Source organism: Diorhabda sublineata, chromosome 1, assembly GCF_026230105.1.
Source record: "Diorhabda sublineata isolate icDioSubl1.1 chromosome 1, icDioSubl1.1, whole genome shotgun sequence".
Taxonomy (NCBI): Eukaryota; Metazoa; Arthropoda; class Insecta; order Coleoptera; family Chrysomelidae; genus Diorhabda; species Diorhabda sublineata.
The window spans coordinates 33,914,271-33,934,183 of record NC_079474.1 but is presented as its reverse complement, the minus strand read 5'-3'; the positions used below and the strand labels follow the sequence as shown (position 1 = coordinate 33,934,183).

Sequence of the window (19,913 nt, the reverse complement as noted above, 5' to 3'; positions counted from 1 at the left end):
CCTACCAAATTAAACAAGGAAAATCCATATTATGGGTCAAATTATTCCGAGAAACGACTTTTTTATCCAGAGGAAATTTGGAAAAGCATTTTTCCACCTAACTAAAGCCGAAACAGCCATTTCATTATACGATTAAACCTCTTAAAACGTTTTTTAACCTAAATAAACTTCCAAAAGGCATTCTAGGGACCAAATTGAAATGAAAAAAGACTTTTTTGGACCAAATAAATTTGGGAAATTTATTTTTTCCCCTAATTTAACCAAAAGAGGCATTTCATGATAAAAGTAAACTCGAAAAAACGTTTTCCTACCAAATTAAACAAGGAAAATCCATATTATGGGTCAAATTATTCCGAGAAACGACTTTTTTATCCAGAGGAAATTTGGAAAAGCATTTTTCCACCTAACTAAAGCCGAAACAGCCATTTCATTATACGATTAAACCTCTTAAAACGTTTTTTAACCTAAATAAACTTCCAAAAGGCATTCTAGGGACCAAATTGAAATGAAAAAAGACTTTTTTGGACCAAATAAATTTGGGAAATTTATTTTTTCCCCTAATTTAACCAAAAGAGGCATTTCATGATAAAAGTAAACTCGAAAAAACGTTTTCCTACCAAATTAAACAAGGAAAATCCATGTTATGGGTCAAATTATTCCGAGAGATGACTTTTTTGTCCAGAGGAAATTTGGAAAAGCATTTTTCCACCTAACTAAAGCCGAAACAGCCATTTCATTATACGATTAAACCTCTTAAAACGTTTTTTAACCTAAATAAACTTCCAAAAGGCATTCTAGGGACCAAATTGAAATGAAAAAAGACTTTTTTGGACAAAATAAATTTGGGAAATTTATTTTTTCCCCTAATTTAACCAAAAGAGGCATTTCATGATAAAAGTAAACTCGAAAAAACGTTTTCCTACCAAATTAAACAAGGAAAATCCATATTATGGGTCAAATTATTCCGAGAAACGACTTTTTTATCCAGAGGAAATTTGGAAAAGCATTTTTCCACCTAACTAAAGCCGAAACAGCCATTTCATTATACGATTAAACCTCTTAAAACGTTTTTTAACCTAAATAAACTTCCAAAAGGCATTCTAGGGACCAAATTGAAATGAAAAAAGACTTTTTTGGACCAAATAAATTTGGGAAATTTATTTTTTCCCCTAATTTAACCAAAAGAGGCATTTCATGATAAAAGTAAACTCGAAAAAACGTTTTCCTACCAAATTAAACAAGGAAAATCCATGTTATGGGTCAAATTATTCCGAGAGATGACTTTTTTGTCCAGAGGAAATTTGGAAAAGCATTTTTCCACCTAACTAAAGCCGAAACAGCCATTTCATTATACGATTAAACCTCTTAAAACGTTTTTTAACCTAAATAAACTTCCAAAAGGCATTCTAGGGACCAAATTGAAATGAAAAAAGACTTTTTTGGACAAAATAAATTTGGGAAATTTATTTTTTCCCCTAATTTAACCAAAAGAGGCATTTCATGATAAAAGTAAACTCGAAAAAACGTTTTCCTACCAAATTAAACAAGGAAAATCCATATTATGGGTCAAATTATTCCGAGAAACGACTTTTTTATCCAGAGGAAATTTGGAAAAGCATTTTTCCACCTAACTAAAGCCGAAACAGCCATTTCATTATACGATTAAACCTCTTAAAACGTTTTTTAACCTAAATAAACTTCCAAAAGGCATTCTAGGGACCAAATTGAAATGAAAAAAGACTTTTTTGGACCAAATAAATTTGGGAAATTTATTTTTTCCCCTAATTTAACCAAAAGAGGCATTTCATGATAAAAGTAAACTCGAAAAAACGTTTTCCTACCAAATTAAACAAGGAAAATCCATATTATGGGTCAAATTATTCCGAGAAACGACTTTTTTATCCAGAGGAAATTTGGAAAAGCATTTTTCCACCTAACTAAAGCCGAAACAGCCATTTCATTATACGATTAAACCTCTTAAAACGTTTTTTAACCTAAATAAACTTCCAAAAGGCATTCTAGGGACCAAATTGAAATGAAAAAAGACTTTTTTGGACCAAATAAATTTGGGAAATTTATTTTTTCCCCTAATTTAACCAAAAGAGGCATTTCATGATAAAAGTAAACTCGAAAAAACGTTTTCCTACCAAATTAAACAAGGAAAATCCATGTTATGGGTCAAATTATTCCGAGAGATGACTTTTTTGTCCAGAGGAAATTTGGAAAAGCATTTTTCCACCTAACTAAAGCCGAAACAGCCATTTCATTATACGATTAAACCTCTTAAAACGTTTTTTAACCTAAATAAACTTCCAAAAGGCATTCTAGGGACCAAATTGAAATGAAAAAAGACTTTTTTGGACCAAATAAATTTGGGAAATTTATTTTTTCCCCTAATTTAACCAAAAGAGGCATTTCATGATAAAAGTAAACTCGAAAAAACGTTTTCCTACCAAATTAAACAAGGAAAATCCATATTATGGGTCAAATTATTCCGAGAAACGACTTTTTTATCCAGAGGAAATTTGGAAAAGCATTTTTCCACCTAACTAAAGCCGAAACAGCCATTTCATTATACGATTAAACCTCTTAAAACGTTTTTTAACCTAAATAAACTTCCAAAAGGCATTCTTGGGACCAAATTGAAATGAAAAAAGACTTTTTTGGACCAAATAAATTTGGGAAATTTATTTTTTCCCCTAATTTAACCAAAAGAGGCATTTCATGATAAAAGTAAACTCGAAAAAACGTTTTCCTACCAAATTAAACAAGGAAAATCCATATTATGGGTCAAATTATTCCGAGAAACGACTTTTTTATCCAGAGGAAATTTGGAAAAGCATTTTTCCACCTAACTAAAGCCGAAACAGCCATTTCATTATACGATTAAACCTCTTAAAACGTTTTTTAACCTAAATAAACTTCCAAAAGGCATTCTTGGGACCAAATTGAAATGAAAAAAGACTTTTTTGGACCAAATAAATTTGGGAAATTTATTTTTTCCCCTAATTTAACCAAAAGAGGCATTTCATGATAAAAGTAAACTCGAAAAAACGTTTTCCTACCAAATTAAACAAGGAAAATCCATGTTATGGGTCAAATTATTCCGAGAGATGACTTTTTTGTCCAGAGGAAATTTGGAAAAGCATTTTTCCACCTAACTAAAGCCGAAACAGCCATTTCATTATACGATTAAACCTCTTAAAACGTTTTTTAACCTAAATAAACTTCCAAAAGGCATTCTAGGGACCAAATTGAAATGAAAAAAGACTTTTTTGGACAAAATAAATTTGGGAAATTTATTTTTTCCCCTAATTTAACCAAAAGAGGCATTTCATGATAAAAGTAAACTCGAAAAAACGTTTTCCTACCAAATTAAACAAGGAAAATCCATATTATGGGTCAAATTATTCCGAGAAACGACTTTTTTGTCCAGAGGAAATTTGGAAAAGCATTTTTCCACCTAACTAAAGCCGAAACAGCCATTTCATTATACGATTAAACCTCTTAAAACGTTTTTTAACCTAAATAAACTTCCAAAAGGCATTCTAGGGACCAAATTGAAATGAAAAAAGACTTTTTTGAACCAAATAAATTTGGGAAATTTATTTTTTCCCCTAATTTAACCAAAAGAGACATTTCATGATAAAAGTAAACTCGAAAAAACGTTTTCCTACCAAATTAAACAAGGAAAATCCATGTTATGGGTCAAATTATTCCGAGAGATGACTTTTTTGTCCAGAGGAAATTTGGAAAAGCATTTTTCCACCTAACTAAAGCCGAAACAGCCATTTCATTATACGATTAAACCTCTTAAAACGTTTTTTAACCTAAATAAACTTCCAAAAGGCATTCTAGGGACCAAATTGAAATGAAAAAAGACTTTTTTGGACAAAATAAATTTGGGAAATTTATTTTTTCCCCTAATTTAACCAAAAGAGGCATTTCATGATAAAAGTAAACTCGAAAAAACGTTTTCCTACCAAATTAAACAAGGAAAATCCATATTATGGGTCAAATTATTCCGAGAAACGACTTTTTTATCCAGAGGAAATTTGGAAAAGCATTTTTCCACCTAACTAAAGCCGAAACAGCCATTTCATTATACGATTAAACCTCTTAAAACGTTTTTTAACCTAAATAAACTTCCAAAAGGCATTCTAGGGACCAAATTGAAATGAAAAAAGACTTTTTTGGACCAAATAAATTTGGGAAATTTATTTTTTCCCCTAATTTAACCAAAAGAGGCATTTCATGATAAAAGTAAACTCGAAAAAACGTTTTCCTACCAAATTAAACAAGGAAAATCCATGTTATGGGTCAAATTATTCCGAGAGATGACTTTTTTGTCCAGAGGAAATTTGGAAAAGCATTTTTCCACCTAACTAAAGCCGAAACAGCCATTTCATTATACGATTAAACCTCTTAAAACGTTTTTTAACCTAAATAAACTTCCAAAAGGCATTCTAGGGACCAAATTGAAATGAAAAAAGACTTTTTTGGACAAAATAAATTTGGGAAATTTATTTTTTCCCCTAATTTAACCAAAAGAGGCATTTCATGATAAAAGTAAACTCGAAAAAACGTTTTCCTACCAAATTAAACAAGGAAAATCCATGTTATGGGTCAAATTATTCCGAGAGATGACTTTTTTGTCCAGAGGAAATTTGGAAAAGCATTTTTCCACCTAACTAAAGCCGAAACAGCCATTTCATTATACGATTAAACCTCTTAAAACGTTTTTTAACCTAAATAAACTTCCAAAAGGCATTCTAGGGACCAAATTGAAATGAAAAAAGACTTTTTTGAACCAAATAAATTTGGGAAATTTATTTTTTCCCCTAATTTAACCAAAAGAGACATTTCATGATAAAAGTAAACTCGAAAAAACGTTTTCCTACCAAATTAAACAAGGAAAATCCATATTATGGGTCAAATTATTCCGAGAAACGACTTTTTTGTCCAGAGGAAATTTTGAAAAGCATTTTTCCACCTAACTAAAGCCGAAACAGCCATTTCATTATACGATTAAACCTCTTAAAACGTTTTTTAACCTAAATAAACTTCCAAAAGGCATTCTAGGGACCAAATTGAAATGAAAAAAGACTTTTTTGGACCAAATAAATTTGGGAAATTTATTTTTTCCCCTAATTTAACCAAAAGAGACATTTCATGATAAAAGTAAACTCGAAAAAACGTTTTCCTACCAAATTAAACAAGGAAAATCCATATTATGGGTCAAATTATTCCGAGAAACGACTTTTTTGTCCAGAGGAAATTTTGAAAAGCATTTTTCCACCTAACTAAAGCCGAAACAGCCATTTCATTATACGATTAAACCTCTTAAAACGTTTTTTAACCTAAATAAACTTCCAAAAGGCATTCTAGGGACCAAATTGAAATGAAAAAAGACTTTTTTGGACCAAATAAATTTGGGAAATTTATTTTTTCCCCTAATTTAACCAAAAGAGACATTTCATGATAAAAGTAAACTCGAAAAAACGTTTTCCTACCAAATTAAACAAGGAAAATCCATATTATGGGTCAAATTATTCCGAGAAACGACTTTTTTGTCCAGAGGAAATTTTGAAAAGCATTTTTCCACCTAACTAAAGCCGAAACAGCCATTTCATTATACGATTAAACCTCTTAAAACGTTTTTTAACCTAAATAAACTTCCAAAAGGCATTCTAGGGACCAAATTGAAATGAAAAAAGACTTTTTTGGACCAAATAAATTTGGGAAATTTATTTTTTCCCCTAATTTAACCAAAAGAGACATTTCATGATAAAAGTAAACTCGAAAAAACGTTTTCCTACCAAATTAAACAAGGAAAATCCATATTATGGGTCAAATTATTCCGAGAAACGACTTTTTTGTCCAGAGGAAATTTGGAAAAGCATTTTTCCACCTAACTAAAGCCGAAACAGCCATTTCATTATACGATTAAACCTCTTAAAACGTTTTTTAACCTAAATAAACTTCCAAAAGGCATTCTAGGGACCAAATTGAAATGAAAAAAGACTTTTTTGGACAAAATAAATTTGGGAAATTTATTTTTTCCCCTAATTTAACCAAAAGAGGCATTTCATGATAAAAGTAAACTCGAAAAAACGTTTTCCTACCAAATTAAACAAGGAAAATCCATATTATGGGTCAAATTATTCCGAGAAACGACTTTTTTGTCCAGAGGAAATTTGGAAAAGCATTTTTCCACCTAACTAAAGCCGAAACAGTCATTTCATGATACGATTAAGCCGCGAAAAAGTTTTTCCATCTAAACAAACCTAGAACAACCATTGTAAGGACCAAATTGAAATGGACTTTTTCTACCGAACCAAAGCAAAAAAACTTACTACTTTCTACTTATGATAATATTAAACAAAACCAAAATTTCTCCACCTAGAACATTCATTTTTCGTGCCAAATTAAAATAGAGACGAGATGAAAGATGACTTTTTGGTAAAGTCAAGTTTCGAAAAACTATTTTTTTTTACAAAACTAAACCAACAAAGCATTATTAAGCCATTTTTTTCGTGTATCCATGACAAATTTACATAAATTCATGTGGGAGAAGGTAGCAAGTAAATAAAAAATTCAGTAGTTTGAGTGGTCGAATAAAAATTCATCCAACAACCCCATCAAGAGAGAACGAAACTTATTGAATTTCATTACTAAATTATCCAAGTGATTGAACATTATATATAATATATTTTTTTTACAAATGGCCGGAACGGAAATCGAATTTTACCGTACTAAAAAACAAATTTATTTGCGAAAGGGAGCCAGCGCGGTGCATAGGGTTATATACATATCTGTATGTACCTTATTAGAATACATTTTAGTGTTACAAAACGGTCTCCCCTATTTCGAAAGATGCCTTTTCATTTACATATATACATACGTATCAGGTGCATACTTTTCATACTCACTACGGGGGATTTGTCACATTTCCTTGTGTCGTACAAAGTAGGCGTATTAATATATTTTTTATTTTCGACTCCAAATATGAATTTACATGTTTTTACGTTGAAATTTCGTCACAATTCGAAAACTCGAATTTCCGAGAAAATGATAAGTAACAACTTCAAGTTCAGCAACAATAAATTAAATTAAGACAAACCTAATTAGAAAGTGAATGGGAGAAAGGGGAGAGAAAGAAACTTGGTTCAATAATTCCAATTTCGCGATAGTTGAATCGCTCGAAAGTGGATTACGTAAAGATTTACACGAATCTCGAGGTATTTAGAAGTTTATTCCAAATGGAAACCAAATTATACGGTGAACACGTGTGATAATTATTAACAGGAAACTGTTCCATTAATGATAATTATTTTAGAAGATTTCGTAGAAAACGGGGACAAAATTATTGAAAGTTGGGTAAAAAGTTGTTTCTTCTATCAATTCCAAACGTTTAAAATATTTCACTTGGTCATCCCCATAACACTCATGAGAATCCAAACGTAATTGGTCATATTTGACCCTTCGTCGGAAGAACATTTTCCAAAAACAGTTAGACCCTCTTTTTCGGGTCCAGTAGCCTACAAAACCCGAGCGCGGCAAGCTACTAGCTTTTGGAGGATATTGGTAAATAGATAAATTAAAGTATGTGCCATCAGCGTTCGGTACACTTAAAACAAAATTCAATAAAGACTTCACTAAATCAAATTTTTACTGGTGATCCCCTTGACACCCATGAGAATTCATATTTGGTAGAATATTTTCCGGTCTAGTAGCCGAAAAAACCCGAATGCGGATAGCTGCTTGGAGGATATCAATTAAAAACTTAACAAAACCACCCCTTTTACATAGTCGATCGTTTAACAAGATTCACTTGGAAGTTTCTTTTTGATTGGAGGAATTTGGGAGTGATATACTTTAACTGAATGTTTTTTTTTTATGAAAGCGACTATAACTATCCTAAGTTATATCGAAAAGTGATTGTTCAATCGTCTGTTACCCCATTACACGATGAACGAGGGAGATAACACAGAGGTAATACTTTTTTCCATTTGAATTATTTCCTCTTATACTAGAGTGACTAACTTCCGCGAAGATATAAGTCGCTGTTAAATATTTTACCCCTTAATTGGGTTTTAACCTTTGCGAACAAAAAATAGCCGGACAATCCACATTCGTGTACAATATTCTTGGAAAACTAAGCAATTTGGTTCGGAGGATTTTTCGAATAATTTTTGTACATTATTCCTTAAAGTTAATCAAAAGTATTTCTTCGTAGTCCCAAAATATTTTGTTGCTTTCCGATGGATAGTTTCTTCATTAAATTTGATCTATTTTCTTGGTCCAAGCTCCAAATATCGTTATCAACATTCTATTGCGTTGAGAATTGAAGGTATTCCTTTCACCGGATTTCCATCCAGCGGGCAGGACACAACAAAACATGAACTGTACATTTGAGCAGAAATTTCGAAAGATTTTTTTTTCAACAACAGTCACAATCGGAGATCATGTTCTGTTCAAGTTTTATTCGGCGTAGAGACACCGAACATGGAGTTGTGAAAATGTGAAGCTCTGGAAATTTGAGCAACCAAAATGAGGAGGATTTATAGTTGCCACGAGTTACAATTTCGTGATAACTGATGGTTTTTACAGAGAAGAAATGCGGATATAATGACAGAATTTTTTGAAAAACAGCCGTTGTATTGATCAGAATTTCGGATGGAACTCAACGCTACCAGTAATGGATAAGAAAATTCCTCGTCTGGAACAAACTGTAACATGTTCTCAAGTTAAGAAACCATAGATACGTGAGCCCGTAAGAACGCAGTTACGAGGGAGGTTCAACATGTTGTTTCGATTGGATGATGCGATTTACGAAATCAATCGGAAAGCTTTTGAACTCTACCAACACCACCTGGTTGGCTTGCTCAACGTTATAGGAACATCTAGTCTTTTTCCCGGTTTTTTTCGTTTTCCAGGTCGTCCTTTTTCTTAATTCTGTATTCGTAGTCTGCGTATTTCGCATAAAGAATTCCTAATAGCCCTCAATTGGATTAGAGGTTTCTTCCGTTGGTCAATGATTGTAAGTGTGTTTTGATATAATAAAATAAATTATCTACATGAGACATTTCGACTTGTTTCCTCCACGGATTAAATAAGATTACCACTAAATCAAAGCAACGAAATAAAAAAAAAATGATTCTAATTTCAAGGCTGATAAACGTGGACTTTTTGAAACTCTATTCGCGGACTAACACGTTTAGAAAACAGAAATTTCGATTTGGGATGTGTTGTTTTCAGACGTCAGTTACTAATTCAATGTTTTCTGGAGCAGTCACCAGCACAGGATCTCCCGTACGTGGGTCATCTTTTAATGAATTATTTTTAATTGTGGAAAATGATGGATAAAAGTCACCGTAAACAACCTTCATTTTTTAAAACAAGTTTACCGAGTGGTTCTCAAGCTCTATTTTGTGTAAAGCTCGGATGAAGCTCTATATGAGGCCAAGAACTTATGGACCGCACTACGTTTATATATAGAAATATATTTATTGCCACCGAAGAAAAACAGCTGCGATATTTCAATGTCATCAGTGTTTATCAACTGGATGCTTTTTGTAAATTATACTCGGCAGATTGTTGACATCGAACGTACATAGAAACCTTTCAGAAATTCTACGAAACCCAAGAAAGGGTAGATAACACACGTTCCATGTTCTTTAGAAACGAAAATAAGATACGGAAATAGAGATGAGAGAGTTATTTTTTAAAAATCGGTATTAAATTTTGCATAATAATATTCACATATACGTAAATATGAAACATCCCTCTCATTTTCATCCCTACCTCTCTGGCGTCCCGTACAAACCCTCTCGGGTATACAAATATGGCAATTAATAATGAAAACATGACTGTTAATGCGGATGGTGGAAAAACAGCTGTGGATCCGTTTTTCGTTTGAAATTGGCGACGTTTCGATCGTTCGTTGGCGTTAATCAAAACGTTTAGTCAACTATGTTATCAACATTCGCGTCAGGTTAAATCGGTTGGATTTATGGAAGGGACAATCATTTTAATTTGATTCAAACATGCCACAACGAAAAATATCAAACGGTAATTTGTTATATGTGAATGGTAATCACCTAAATAATGACCAAACCTGGGATATGGGACAGGATGATCCATCGAAAAGAGAAAATTTACCTCAATTCTAAGTGGGGTAAGCAGCAGACACAACTGGAATATGAGTGTTCGGATCTAAGACACACCAAGCATTTTTAAAGCAGAAACCTACAAGTTATTGAGTCGGGAAAAGAATCTTCTGGGAAACTAGAACCAGAGAAGATCTGCTGGATCAAGTAACAACAATCTACGAAAACTAATAGTTGTCTTATCGGGGCAACGTCGCCTCAATAGACATCTAAAGACGCGTGCAGATTTTGTTGTACAGAGGATGAAACCTCTAACCACTTTTCTCGAAGTGTTAGATACTATGGAAGTCCAGGGTTTAGGAAATAGAAGAAGAAGATCTCTTGTAACTACAGCCGTCACATAATAGATTCTTTGGGTCGCAGTGTATACGATACATACCATACAAACAGTTTATACGAATAAAGTCTGTTCGATTTGGCTATAAAATGTGGTACCTGGATAAAAATGGTTTTAGAGCTACTCGAAAAATTGAGATATTTGCCGTATAAATTCTATTTTGACAATCTTTTACCTTTAGTCTCTGAAGACGATAACTTGGTTATCGAAACGCGCGTCAGACAGTGTAATTGTGAGTGTTGGTGCAGTGGTGATGTAAACAGTGTGTTCAGTATAATATTTAACGAGTGCCAATCTATCAGATTATTTCAAACTAACGGATATACGGGAACGGGTACCATATACAAGAATCGGTTGCTCAGAAACTGTTTAATGTCAAGAAAAATGAAGTACGAAGTACCAACTGTCGATGGCAACGATGGTTGAATTGAACAAATTACATTTCGAATTGTTTCCTTGTCCACCGTATAGTCTAGGTCTGGCACCCAGTGATTTTACTTTTTTGCAAAAATACGCTTTGATGAAATAAGAAAGTTTTTTTTTTTTTCATTTTGTTTTAAAGAGACATTATAATAAACTTTCTCGAGATTTCAGCATAAATTCCACTGACAATTAACCAGGTGGCCAGATTTATTCAAGCATTACAGGTGACTTCCTTTGGGTATGTTCGCCGGCTAGTGTCTTAATCGCCAAAGGCAGAAATAATTGCAATTATTGATATCTGAATAAGTTAATCGAACAATTTATCTAATTCAACATCTGGTTTAAACATCAACATCGTTTTTTGTTAATAGAAAACGTATACTTTTTGCGGCACGATGTAAATTCAAATTTTTTATATGAAAATATACGAGGGTTTGTTTACACCTACGATTTTCAAACAAAAACTAATCGTCGAAATTGAAATTTCAGAGGAAATATCAACAAAAGTATAGAATGTTTAGATTGGGGTCGAAAAACTTTTTATACAACCCTCGTAAACGAAAACTGTTACGTTTATAATGATAATTATACCGACTGTTGCTATCTTTGGATTGAAAGTGATAAAAAATGCCAATTAATAAATCTTAATAAAAATAAATGACGTTTCAACCCTCACCCTTTGAAGGAACCAGGCGTCTATAAAGATAAATTTAGACCAATCTCGAACATTTTATATTATCATATACAATGTATAATAAAATTACGAAAAACGACAATTGAAACATTTTATAGATATAATAATTAATACGAGGGTGGTTCAATCATAAACATGTCACCGCACTCGATGTTAGATTTTTACGAAAATGGCAACCGGAAAATTCCTGAGAGATGGTTGAGAATGTGACGAAACTATTCCAATTTCAATTAATCTAGGTACTATCTGGCAAAAATTCGTTGTATATCAAATTTATACTGGTCTATATCTAAATTCGAAACACCGACGTCAACCCATAAAGCATCGTAATCAGATGACGCCGTTGACGTGCTGCACGCGTGGGAGAAGCTGATAGACGCGACCATATGACGTTTCGGGCAGTGAGACGTAAGAGCAGAAGCCACCCGAACATCTCCTACCCGACAACGAACCTACCGAAGGCGATCACAACAGGTTGCCGCCGAACGGCACGTACTACTGACAGCGTTGCCGTATCTTTCGAAAAAGATACCAATTCTAATGGAATTTTTACAAGTCGAACAAAAATTTTCGATGGCGTCAATATTTTTTATCTTCTTCATTACTACGACTACAAACAAATCAGTATATATCCACTTTACGTGGAATTTAGAAAACCAAAACTGAAATTTATAATTTTTCGAGTGTATGGCCGCTAAATTAATAAGAATTCGTAGCTCGTAAAAATGTTGAAATTCATTGAAAAACAGTATATTTTGTAAGTGATTGAGTGTTTGGAAAAGAGAAATGGATAAGACAAGAGACGTTTTAAAGATATCATTTCGTCAAACTTGTTATATTTACGAGTCACTAATAATTTCTTAGTTTTCAATCTGGCAACAATGTTTAGAATTATAGCCGTCGGCTGAACGTTTGTACATAAGGCGATACGTACATGGGCGTCCTTTCTATAGTTGGACCCCCTCTGAGGAGATTTATTTCTGCTTTGGGAGCAGCTTTAATTGTCCCATTTACTTTTGACGGTGGAATTTCGTAACTTTATGCCCCTGTTGGTGTACATTGGTGTAAAAACGTCAGGTTTAAGAGGTCTCCAAGGTATGGTACACATTTAATTCAAATTTACATTAAATATATTACAAAATTTTATTTTTTATCACGTTTTCGTGGTTAATAATGTTCACTTTTGACTTGGTTTTGTCAAATTATTTTCTGGAGTCCTCTTATCACCTTAGTAAGTAACTAGCGACACCTACCAAGCGGTAGATTAAACGACTAGAATTTATTTTCTCCTAGATACGAAAATTTAAACATCGTCACGATAAAATAAATCTTCATATGTATCAAATTTTGAATTGAATTTGAATCATTGTTCAAGGACTCCTCACAAGCCACATATTCACGTGAATCATCATTTATTCTACTGTTTGTCCTTTTTACAATTTCCATTCACATATTATTGTTTGGTAGCTTTGGTACATTCAAAATTTGGTACGTAATCAAAAAAAAGTTGAAAGGAATTGATCCCCCATCGAAACTAAAGTATCATCTACTTCGTTATTGACGCCTTCCGAAGCATCTAGCCAAAGAAAATTAGCGAAAGCAAAGAAAAAAAAAACTCAAACAATAAAAGGTAGCATTTTCGTCTTTATTTATTTGCTTTGTTGTGGTATTACCTTTCGCTGTTTATTTCTTTACTTTATTATAAAATAGAAATGGATTAAAACATTTTTAGAAATATCGCTACACGTAGATCGATTCTGTTCATGGTATTTCACTATCTTCAGATACTCAGATACCATATGGACTAGTACCCGATTTTCTGATCGATTTGGAGACTTTGGCACAGCCATTTCGGTACTATATAGCATGAGAACTCTTGGATGAAAACAAGTTTGGTTAATTGATAGTATGTTTGAGTCAAACATAAATATGTCTGGGTTTTTGGTTAATTAGCCCAACCGAGATGTAAATATTGATTCTTCACACACGTACCAAAAACTGTTGGGGGTTATTAGAGCTTTGTCGTGGTATGATTCCGATGTAACAAACGTAGATTAATCAGTTAAATGAAATAATCTAGATGAAGTTATTCAAAGAAATACACATGCCTCAAAATAGTCTTCAGCTTCAGCAATTGCTTCATCATTCGAGCTGATTTTCTTACCGGCGAACATTTTTTTTGGAATCAAAGAATAGCCAGTAGTTACTGGAGGCTAGATCTGGATTATACGGTGGATGAGGAAGCAATTCGAATTGTAAATCGTGCAATTTAATCATCGTTGCCATCGACTTGTGAATTGGTGGTACTTTCGTCGACATATAAGGCCGTTCTTCCTTGATATTTGCATTAAAACTATCCAACAACACTATGAAGATCTTCGAAGAACAATATTCCATTCGTATCCTAAAATACTGAAGCCATAACCTTCCCAGCTGACTGTTTTGCCTCCGGACGTGGTTCACCCGCCGCAGTCCACTCAGATGATGATCGTTTTGATTCCGGACTGAAGTGTTGGATCCATGTTTCATCTATTGTTAAATGTCGACTCAAAAAATCTGATTTATTACGTGTAAACATGGCCAAAAACTGTTCTGAATCATCGACACGTCGTTGTTTCCGATCGAATTTGAGTAAACGCGGTACCCACTTTGAAAAAAACTTTCTCGTAATCAAATGTTCATGCTTAATTGTAAAGATAATGCCTTCTGATATATTCAGGGCCTTTGCTGGCTCACGCAATTTCAATTTACGACTAGATATAACCAATTTGTGGATATTTTTGATATTTTCTGGATAAACCACATCAAGTTGAAGACCAGAACGTTTACCATCATCGGTGTTTGTTTGACAGCGTTTAAATTCAACAAACCAATAACAAATGGTTCTTTCAGATGAAGCAAAGTCCCGATAACACTCTTGAAATCATTGCTGGGCTTGTACAGTATTCTGACTAATCGAAATGTTACGAAATTTTAATCATAGTTGATACTGCACAAACGTCATAAGAATTTGACAATGGCAGCGCCATCTGTGCGTCGATCACACGATTTATTGAGCGATATTATATATGAGATCAGAAATAATTGATTAGAAACAACAATAAATATTCTCGTATAAAAATTTCCGTATCAATTTTTAATGATAACAGATGTTTTGATTGGTATAAATACCTATTGAAACCAATTTTGCATCCGCTCGTGTATATAAACAATTACGATTATCGTAAAGTATTTGATTATGTAATTATGTCGAACTTTGATCGTATTTCATGATTTACCGCAAGCGGCAATTCATTCCGTACTTAAAAGATGATACTTTATCTCTCGACAACGATATTTACGCGATGCCATACCGTTTACGAAGGTGTAGGTGTTACATAATCCGCTGGATACTATTTAGAAATGCTCTCAACTACCTACCGTACCTACTAAATCATCAAACGCCCATAAATAAATAAATTTATTACGTTCAAATTTGCAATAAAACAGAAATGGAGATATTTAAATTGTAAATTTTGAATCGAAAACTAGAATTATTATTGAATATTGGGCATTGAACAACCTTTCATAGTTCATAGTTATATTATGGATCGTTGAGTACATAGGCCCTCAGATAGATCCATCGTTCCTCATTTGACATTACCGTGTCCTTTGAGGGCGCTTTGGAATGAACCCTTTGATGTCATTAGCCAAACTATACGGCTCGTGTGAGTTCTAGACAGTCACAGATGACGTTATCTGCTGTTTTATCTTCTTTCATGTACCAGCGGCACTCCGGATCGTTCTTAACGCCCATGGTGTCTTAGGTGACAGTGTCCGATAACTAATCGGAGCAGTTGTTTGGTGTTCATTCATCTATATGTATTTTCGCTTATCTGATGCCAAGGTGTCTTTATTCATCTCTACCGAGCACGTCTTGTACGTAGATTGTTGGGAGACGCGAGAACAAAACTTTTAACTACGCCAAAGATGAGTTATGAATCCGTCGCTCATAATCTGGCGAGTTAATCCGCCTCGTCGTTGCCCCAAACGAACCGGATCTTGCAGTCATCAGATTTTGTAAGATTTCCTGTGGGATCGATTGAATATCGCGAGTCCGCATTCCATCACAGCGACTACCCCGGCTTGGAAGACGATAGGGTGTTTCCCAAGCGAAAAAGATTTGGGGCAAAATCCTGCTTCGCCCCAAGCTATCCCTCCTGGAGCCGTCTGTGTACCATTATTCAGTATAGCGGACTTGGAGTCACGGATCCACTGCCCACTCTCGGTGATCTATGCCTCCCATCCCTTATTGTTAACGTTTAAACAACCCTTAACCAAAAGTATAAATTGAACTACATTAGTAGTCGTTTTTAAGGCTGTCACACACATAACGAAAAAAATCGAATTAATACATGAAACGTATTACTCACCTCACGTACTCCATGGATAAACTTATGCAATCTTGTGGGTTGAAAATGGTCCTTTCCGTATCTTCACCACGTTCTTCTGGGGAAACTCTTGCTGCTATTTGCGGGTATTGCTGATAATATTGTTTTCGGCGCGTCATCTCCTTCAAAAACAGTTCTGGTACTAATTTGTACACGATGTCCTGAAGAGTTTTGTCCAATCTGTTGAAAGACATAAGGACTTTTTACTATAATTACATGAGACGTGCGTTAAATGTTGTAAATAACGGGGACAAACTTTTGGGGGAGGAATACAATCTTATTTAAAGATATATCAATAACATTTGTTAAAATATTAACTCATTCTTTTATCTAGATGTATAAGATAAAAATCCTGTCGGACGTATCAAGACGCCAATGGTTGATCCGCCACGTGGGATTCACGCCGCCACGCTACAACGATTCCCTCAATTGTCTATATCTATCTCGTTCTCGATCGTTTAAATCGACGGGCCACCCTCGGTTCGACGACTATCTCTTTCTAAGCTTCCGGCGGAATGCCGTCACGTTGATAACGGGCCTGCGCCATAACGACACATCAATAACGACGGCTATTTCATGAACCGAGTACTTTGTTTTGATAACATAGACTCGATCACGAGTCTCGAGAAGTTTTTTACGAGGTATTTCCAAAGGGCGAAGCCCGTTTTCATTTTTAAAAAATTATTCTATGAACTTTGAAGGGATATTTCCACTTATAACGAAAACTTTGATTTTGACACCAGATTTATTATTAGAATGAAAGAATCAGCAATTTCAGCAATAATTTCGGTCCTGAACAGTGCGATTTAAAAATGATACCACCCCAATCGCGTATGTTTTTCAACCACGAATGTTGTCTACAACGAGGTCCACGTTTTCCTTTAATTTTTCCTTCTATTATTAATTTCAGCATATCATACTTGTTATATGTGGCCCAAATAAGCGGTCTTTGTTCTTTTTATTGTTGTAAGTAACTCCATGTCATTTCCCATACGTTTAACCCCTCTCAGTTAGATATATTTTGAGTCTATGGTATTCTTAGTAGATCCACATTTCAAAAACCTCGAGTCTGTTCATGGTATCCACTTTTAATGTCCATGTTTCTGCTCCATACAAGAGAACATAAATTTTCTTCATAATCCTCGTACTTTTCACCAGGTCTCCAATCGCATTTCCTCCATACCTTTGACCTGCGACTTAAACCCAAAAATCTCAAACTTTGACTCATCACTACATAAAACTCTTTCCCATTTTTCATGCATTCGATTTTCGTGTTTCAAAGATTTCCTTTTCTCTGTAGAAGTACTCAAAGGCAGATTCCTAACTTCATTGCTATATAATAAAAATCCGTATTCTCTAAAGAGTCGATCTGTCAATTGATTTAGATTTTATTGAAGCGTTGAGGCATTCGCTCAACAAAAATATTAGGAAATGCGTTCTTAAAATATCGTGGATGTGATGCGAAAATGCTTTTCACATGGTTCGATTATGAAACATCACTTAAGAATGATGAATAGCAAGATGGAAATTGCTTTTATCCACAATCGACCACAAATGAAAGATTAGTTGAATTGTTCAATGCATAAATTCATTATCAAAAAGAGTTTTTGTGGATATAGAGGGCACAAAAACGGATCCCATTCCAGTGACTATCATTTGATTGTAAACGAATATTATGAAAAAACAAATCCTCTATAAATTTTGTTTTCGAACGATTAAAAATGAAGTGACCTTGAAAAAATCAACTCCAAATTGTTCAAATCTTATTGATTCACCCTCGTAGAACAGCTACGCATTATTTGTATAGTGTGTTTTAGAATTTCAATGCCTCTGAGAATGAAAACATTTTGCTGAATTAAAAAAAAAACGTTGAACTTTAAAAATGGCAATGACCTTACAATATTTGATTACTTAAACATTGACTAAGAGTATGAATTTCTAGAAAAAATATTAACAGCGGTAATTGAACGATTTTAACGGCAAATAAAGAAAAATCTCGTCCACGGATGTCTAATGAATTAAATTACAAGTTTTGAAATTGTCTTATACTACCAATGAAAAATTTTTGCCCTTTCCATAATCTACTTTGGTTAGGTTAGTTTGGTGTTTATGATTGTAGTTTAGTCCCTGTGAGACGCAAAATATGATAAGTAAAAATCAAAAATATTAATATTAACCCTATACTCACACTGAATGGAAAACGATTAGACTAGATGCAAAAATACAAGTATTTTGGTTCAATCATAAACGCTCAAATGGATCCAGACAAAGAAATCAAGATCGTAATTGAAAACTAAACCTCCACGCCACAATAGGATTCATGGGATGTTATGCGTGGTTAGTACTGCTGGAAACTTGGACCTTGAAGGCTCAAATGATCAAAAAACTTGAGGTATTCGAGATGTGGCTCTATGGACGCATCCTGTAGATACCCTGGACTGATAGAGTCACCAAGGACGAAGTACTAAGACGCATTGGTCGCAAAAAAAGCTGTTGACAATTATTAAACAGAAATCTAAACCTCCACGTCAGAATAGGATTCATGGGATGTTATGTGTGGTTAGTACTGCTGGAAACTTGGACCTTGAAGGCTCAAATTATCAAAAAACTTGAGGTATTTGAGATGTGGCTCTATGGACGCATCCTGTAGATACCCTGGACTGATAGAGTCACCAAGGACGAAGTACTAAGAAGCATTGGTCGCAAAAAAAGCTGTTGACAATTATTAAACAGAAATCTAAACCTCCACGCCACAATAGGATTCATGGGATGTTCTGCGTGGTTAGTACTGCTGGAAACTTGGACCTTGAAGGCTCAAATGATCAAAAAACTTGAGGTATTCGAGATGTGGCTCTATGGACGCATCCTGTAGATACCCTGGACTGATAGAGTCACCAAGGACGAAGTACTAAGACGCATTGGTCGCAAAAAAAGCTATTGACAATTATTAAACAGAAATCTAAACCTCCACGTCAGAATAGGATTCATGGGATGTTATGCGTGGTTAGTACTGCTGGAAACTTGGACCTTGAAGGCTCAAATGATCAAAAAACTTGAGGTATTCGAGATGTGGCTCTATGGACGCATCCTGTAGATACCCTGGACTGATAGAGTCACCAAGGACGAAGTACTAAGAAGCATTGGTCGCAAAAAAAGCTGTTGACAATTATTAAACAGAAATCTAAACCTCCACGCCACAATAGGATTCATGGGATGTTATGTGTGGTTAGTACTGCTGGAAACTTGGACCTTGAAGGCTCAAATGATCAAAAAACTTGAGGTATTCGAGATGTGGCTCTATGGACGCATCCTGTAGATACCCTGGACTGATAGAGTCACCAAGGACGAAGTACTAAGACGCATTGGTCGCAAAAAAAGCTATTGACAATTATTAAACAGAAATCTAAACCTCCACGTCACAATAGGATTCATGGGATGTTATGTGTGGTTAGTACTGCTGGAAACTTGGACCTTGAAGGCTCAAATGATCAAAAAACTTGAGGTATTCGAGATGTGGCTCTATGGACGCATCCTGTAGATACCCTGGACTGATAGAGTCACCAAGGACGAAGTACTAAGGCGCATTGGTCGCAAAAAAAGCTATTGACAATTATTAAACAGAAATCTAAACCTCCACGTCACAATAGGATTCATGGGATGTTATGTGTGGTTAGTACTGCTGGAAACTTGGACTTTGAAGGCTCAAATGATCAAAAAACTTGAGGTATTCGAGATGTGGCTCTATGGACGCATCCCGGACTGATGGAATCACCAAGGACAAAGTACTAAGACGCATTGGTCGCAAAAAAAGCTGTTGACAATTATTAAACAGAAATCTAAACCTCCACGCCACAATA

The 19,913-nt window shown here is 34.4% G+C and overlaps 1 protein-coding gene across 2 annotated transcripts in view; it reads right to left on the bottom strand.

Moving 5' to 3' along the window:
* Positions 1-19,913, bottom strand: part of LOC130446480 (polycomb group protein Psc-like) — an 80,011-nt gene that overhangs the window by 30,089 nt on the left and 30,009 nt on the right. For both annotated transcript variants that reach the window (XM_056782779.1, XM_056782769.1), the window contains exon 4: positions 16,039-16,236. In XM_056782779.1, coding sequence (XP_056638757.1) covers positions 16,039-16,236 — 198 coding nt within the window. The remainder of the gene's footprint in view (positions 1-16,038; positions 16,237-19,913) is intronic.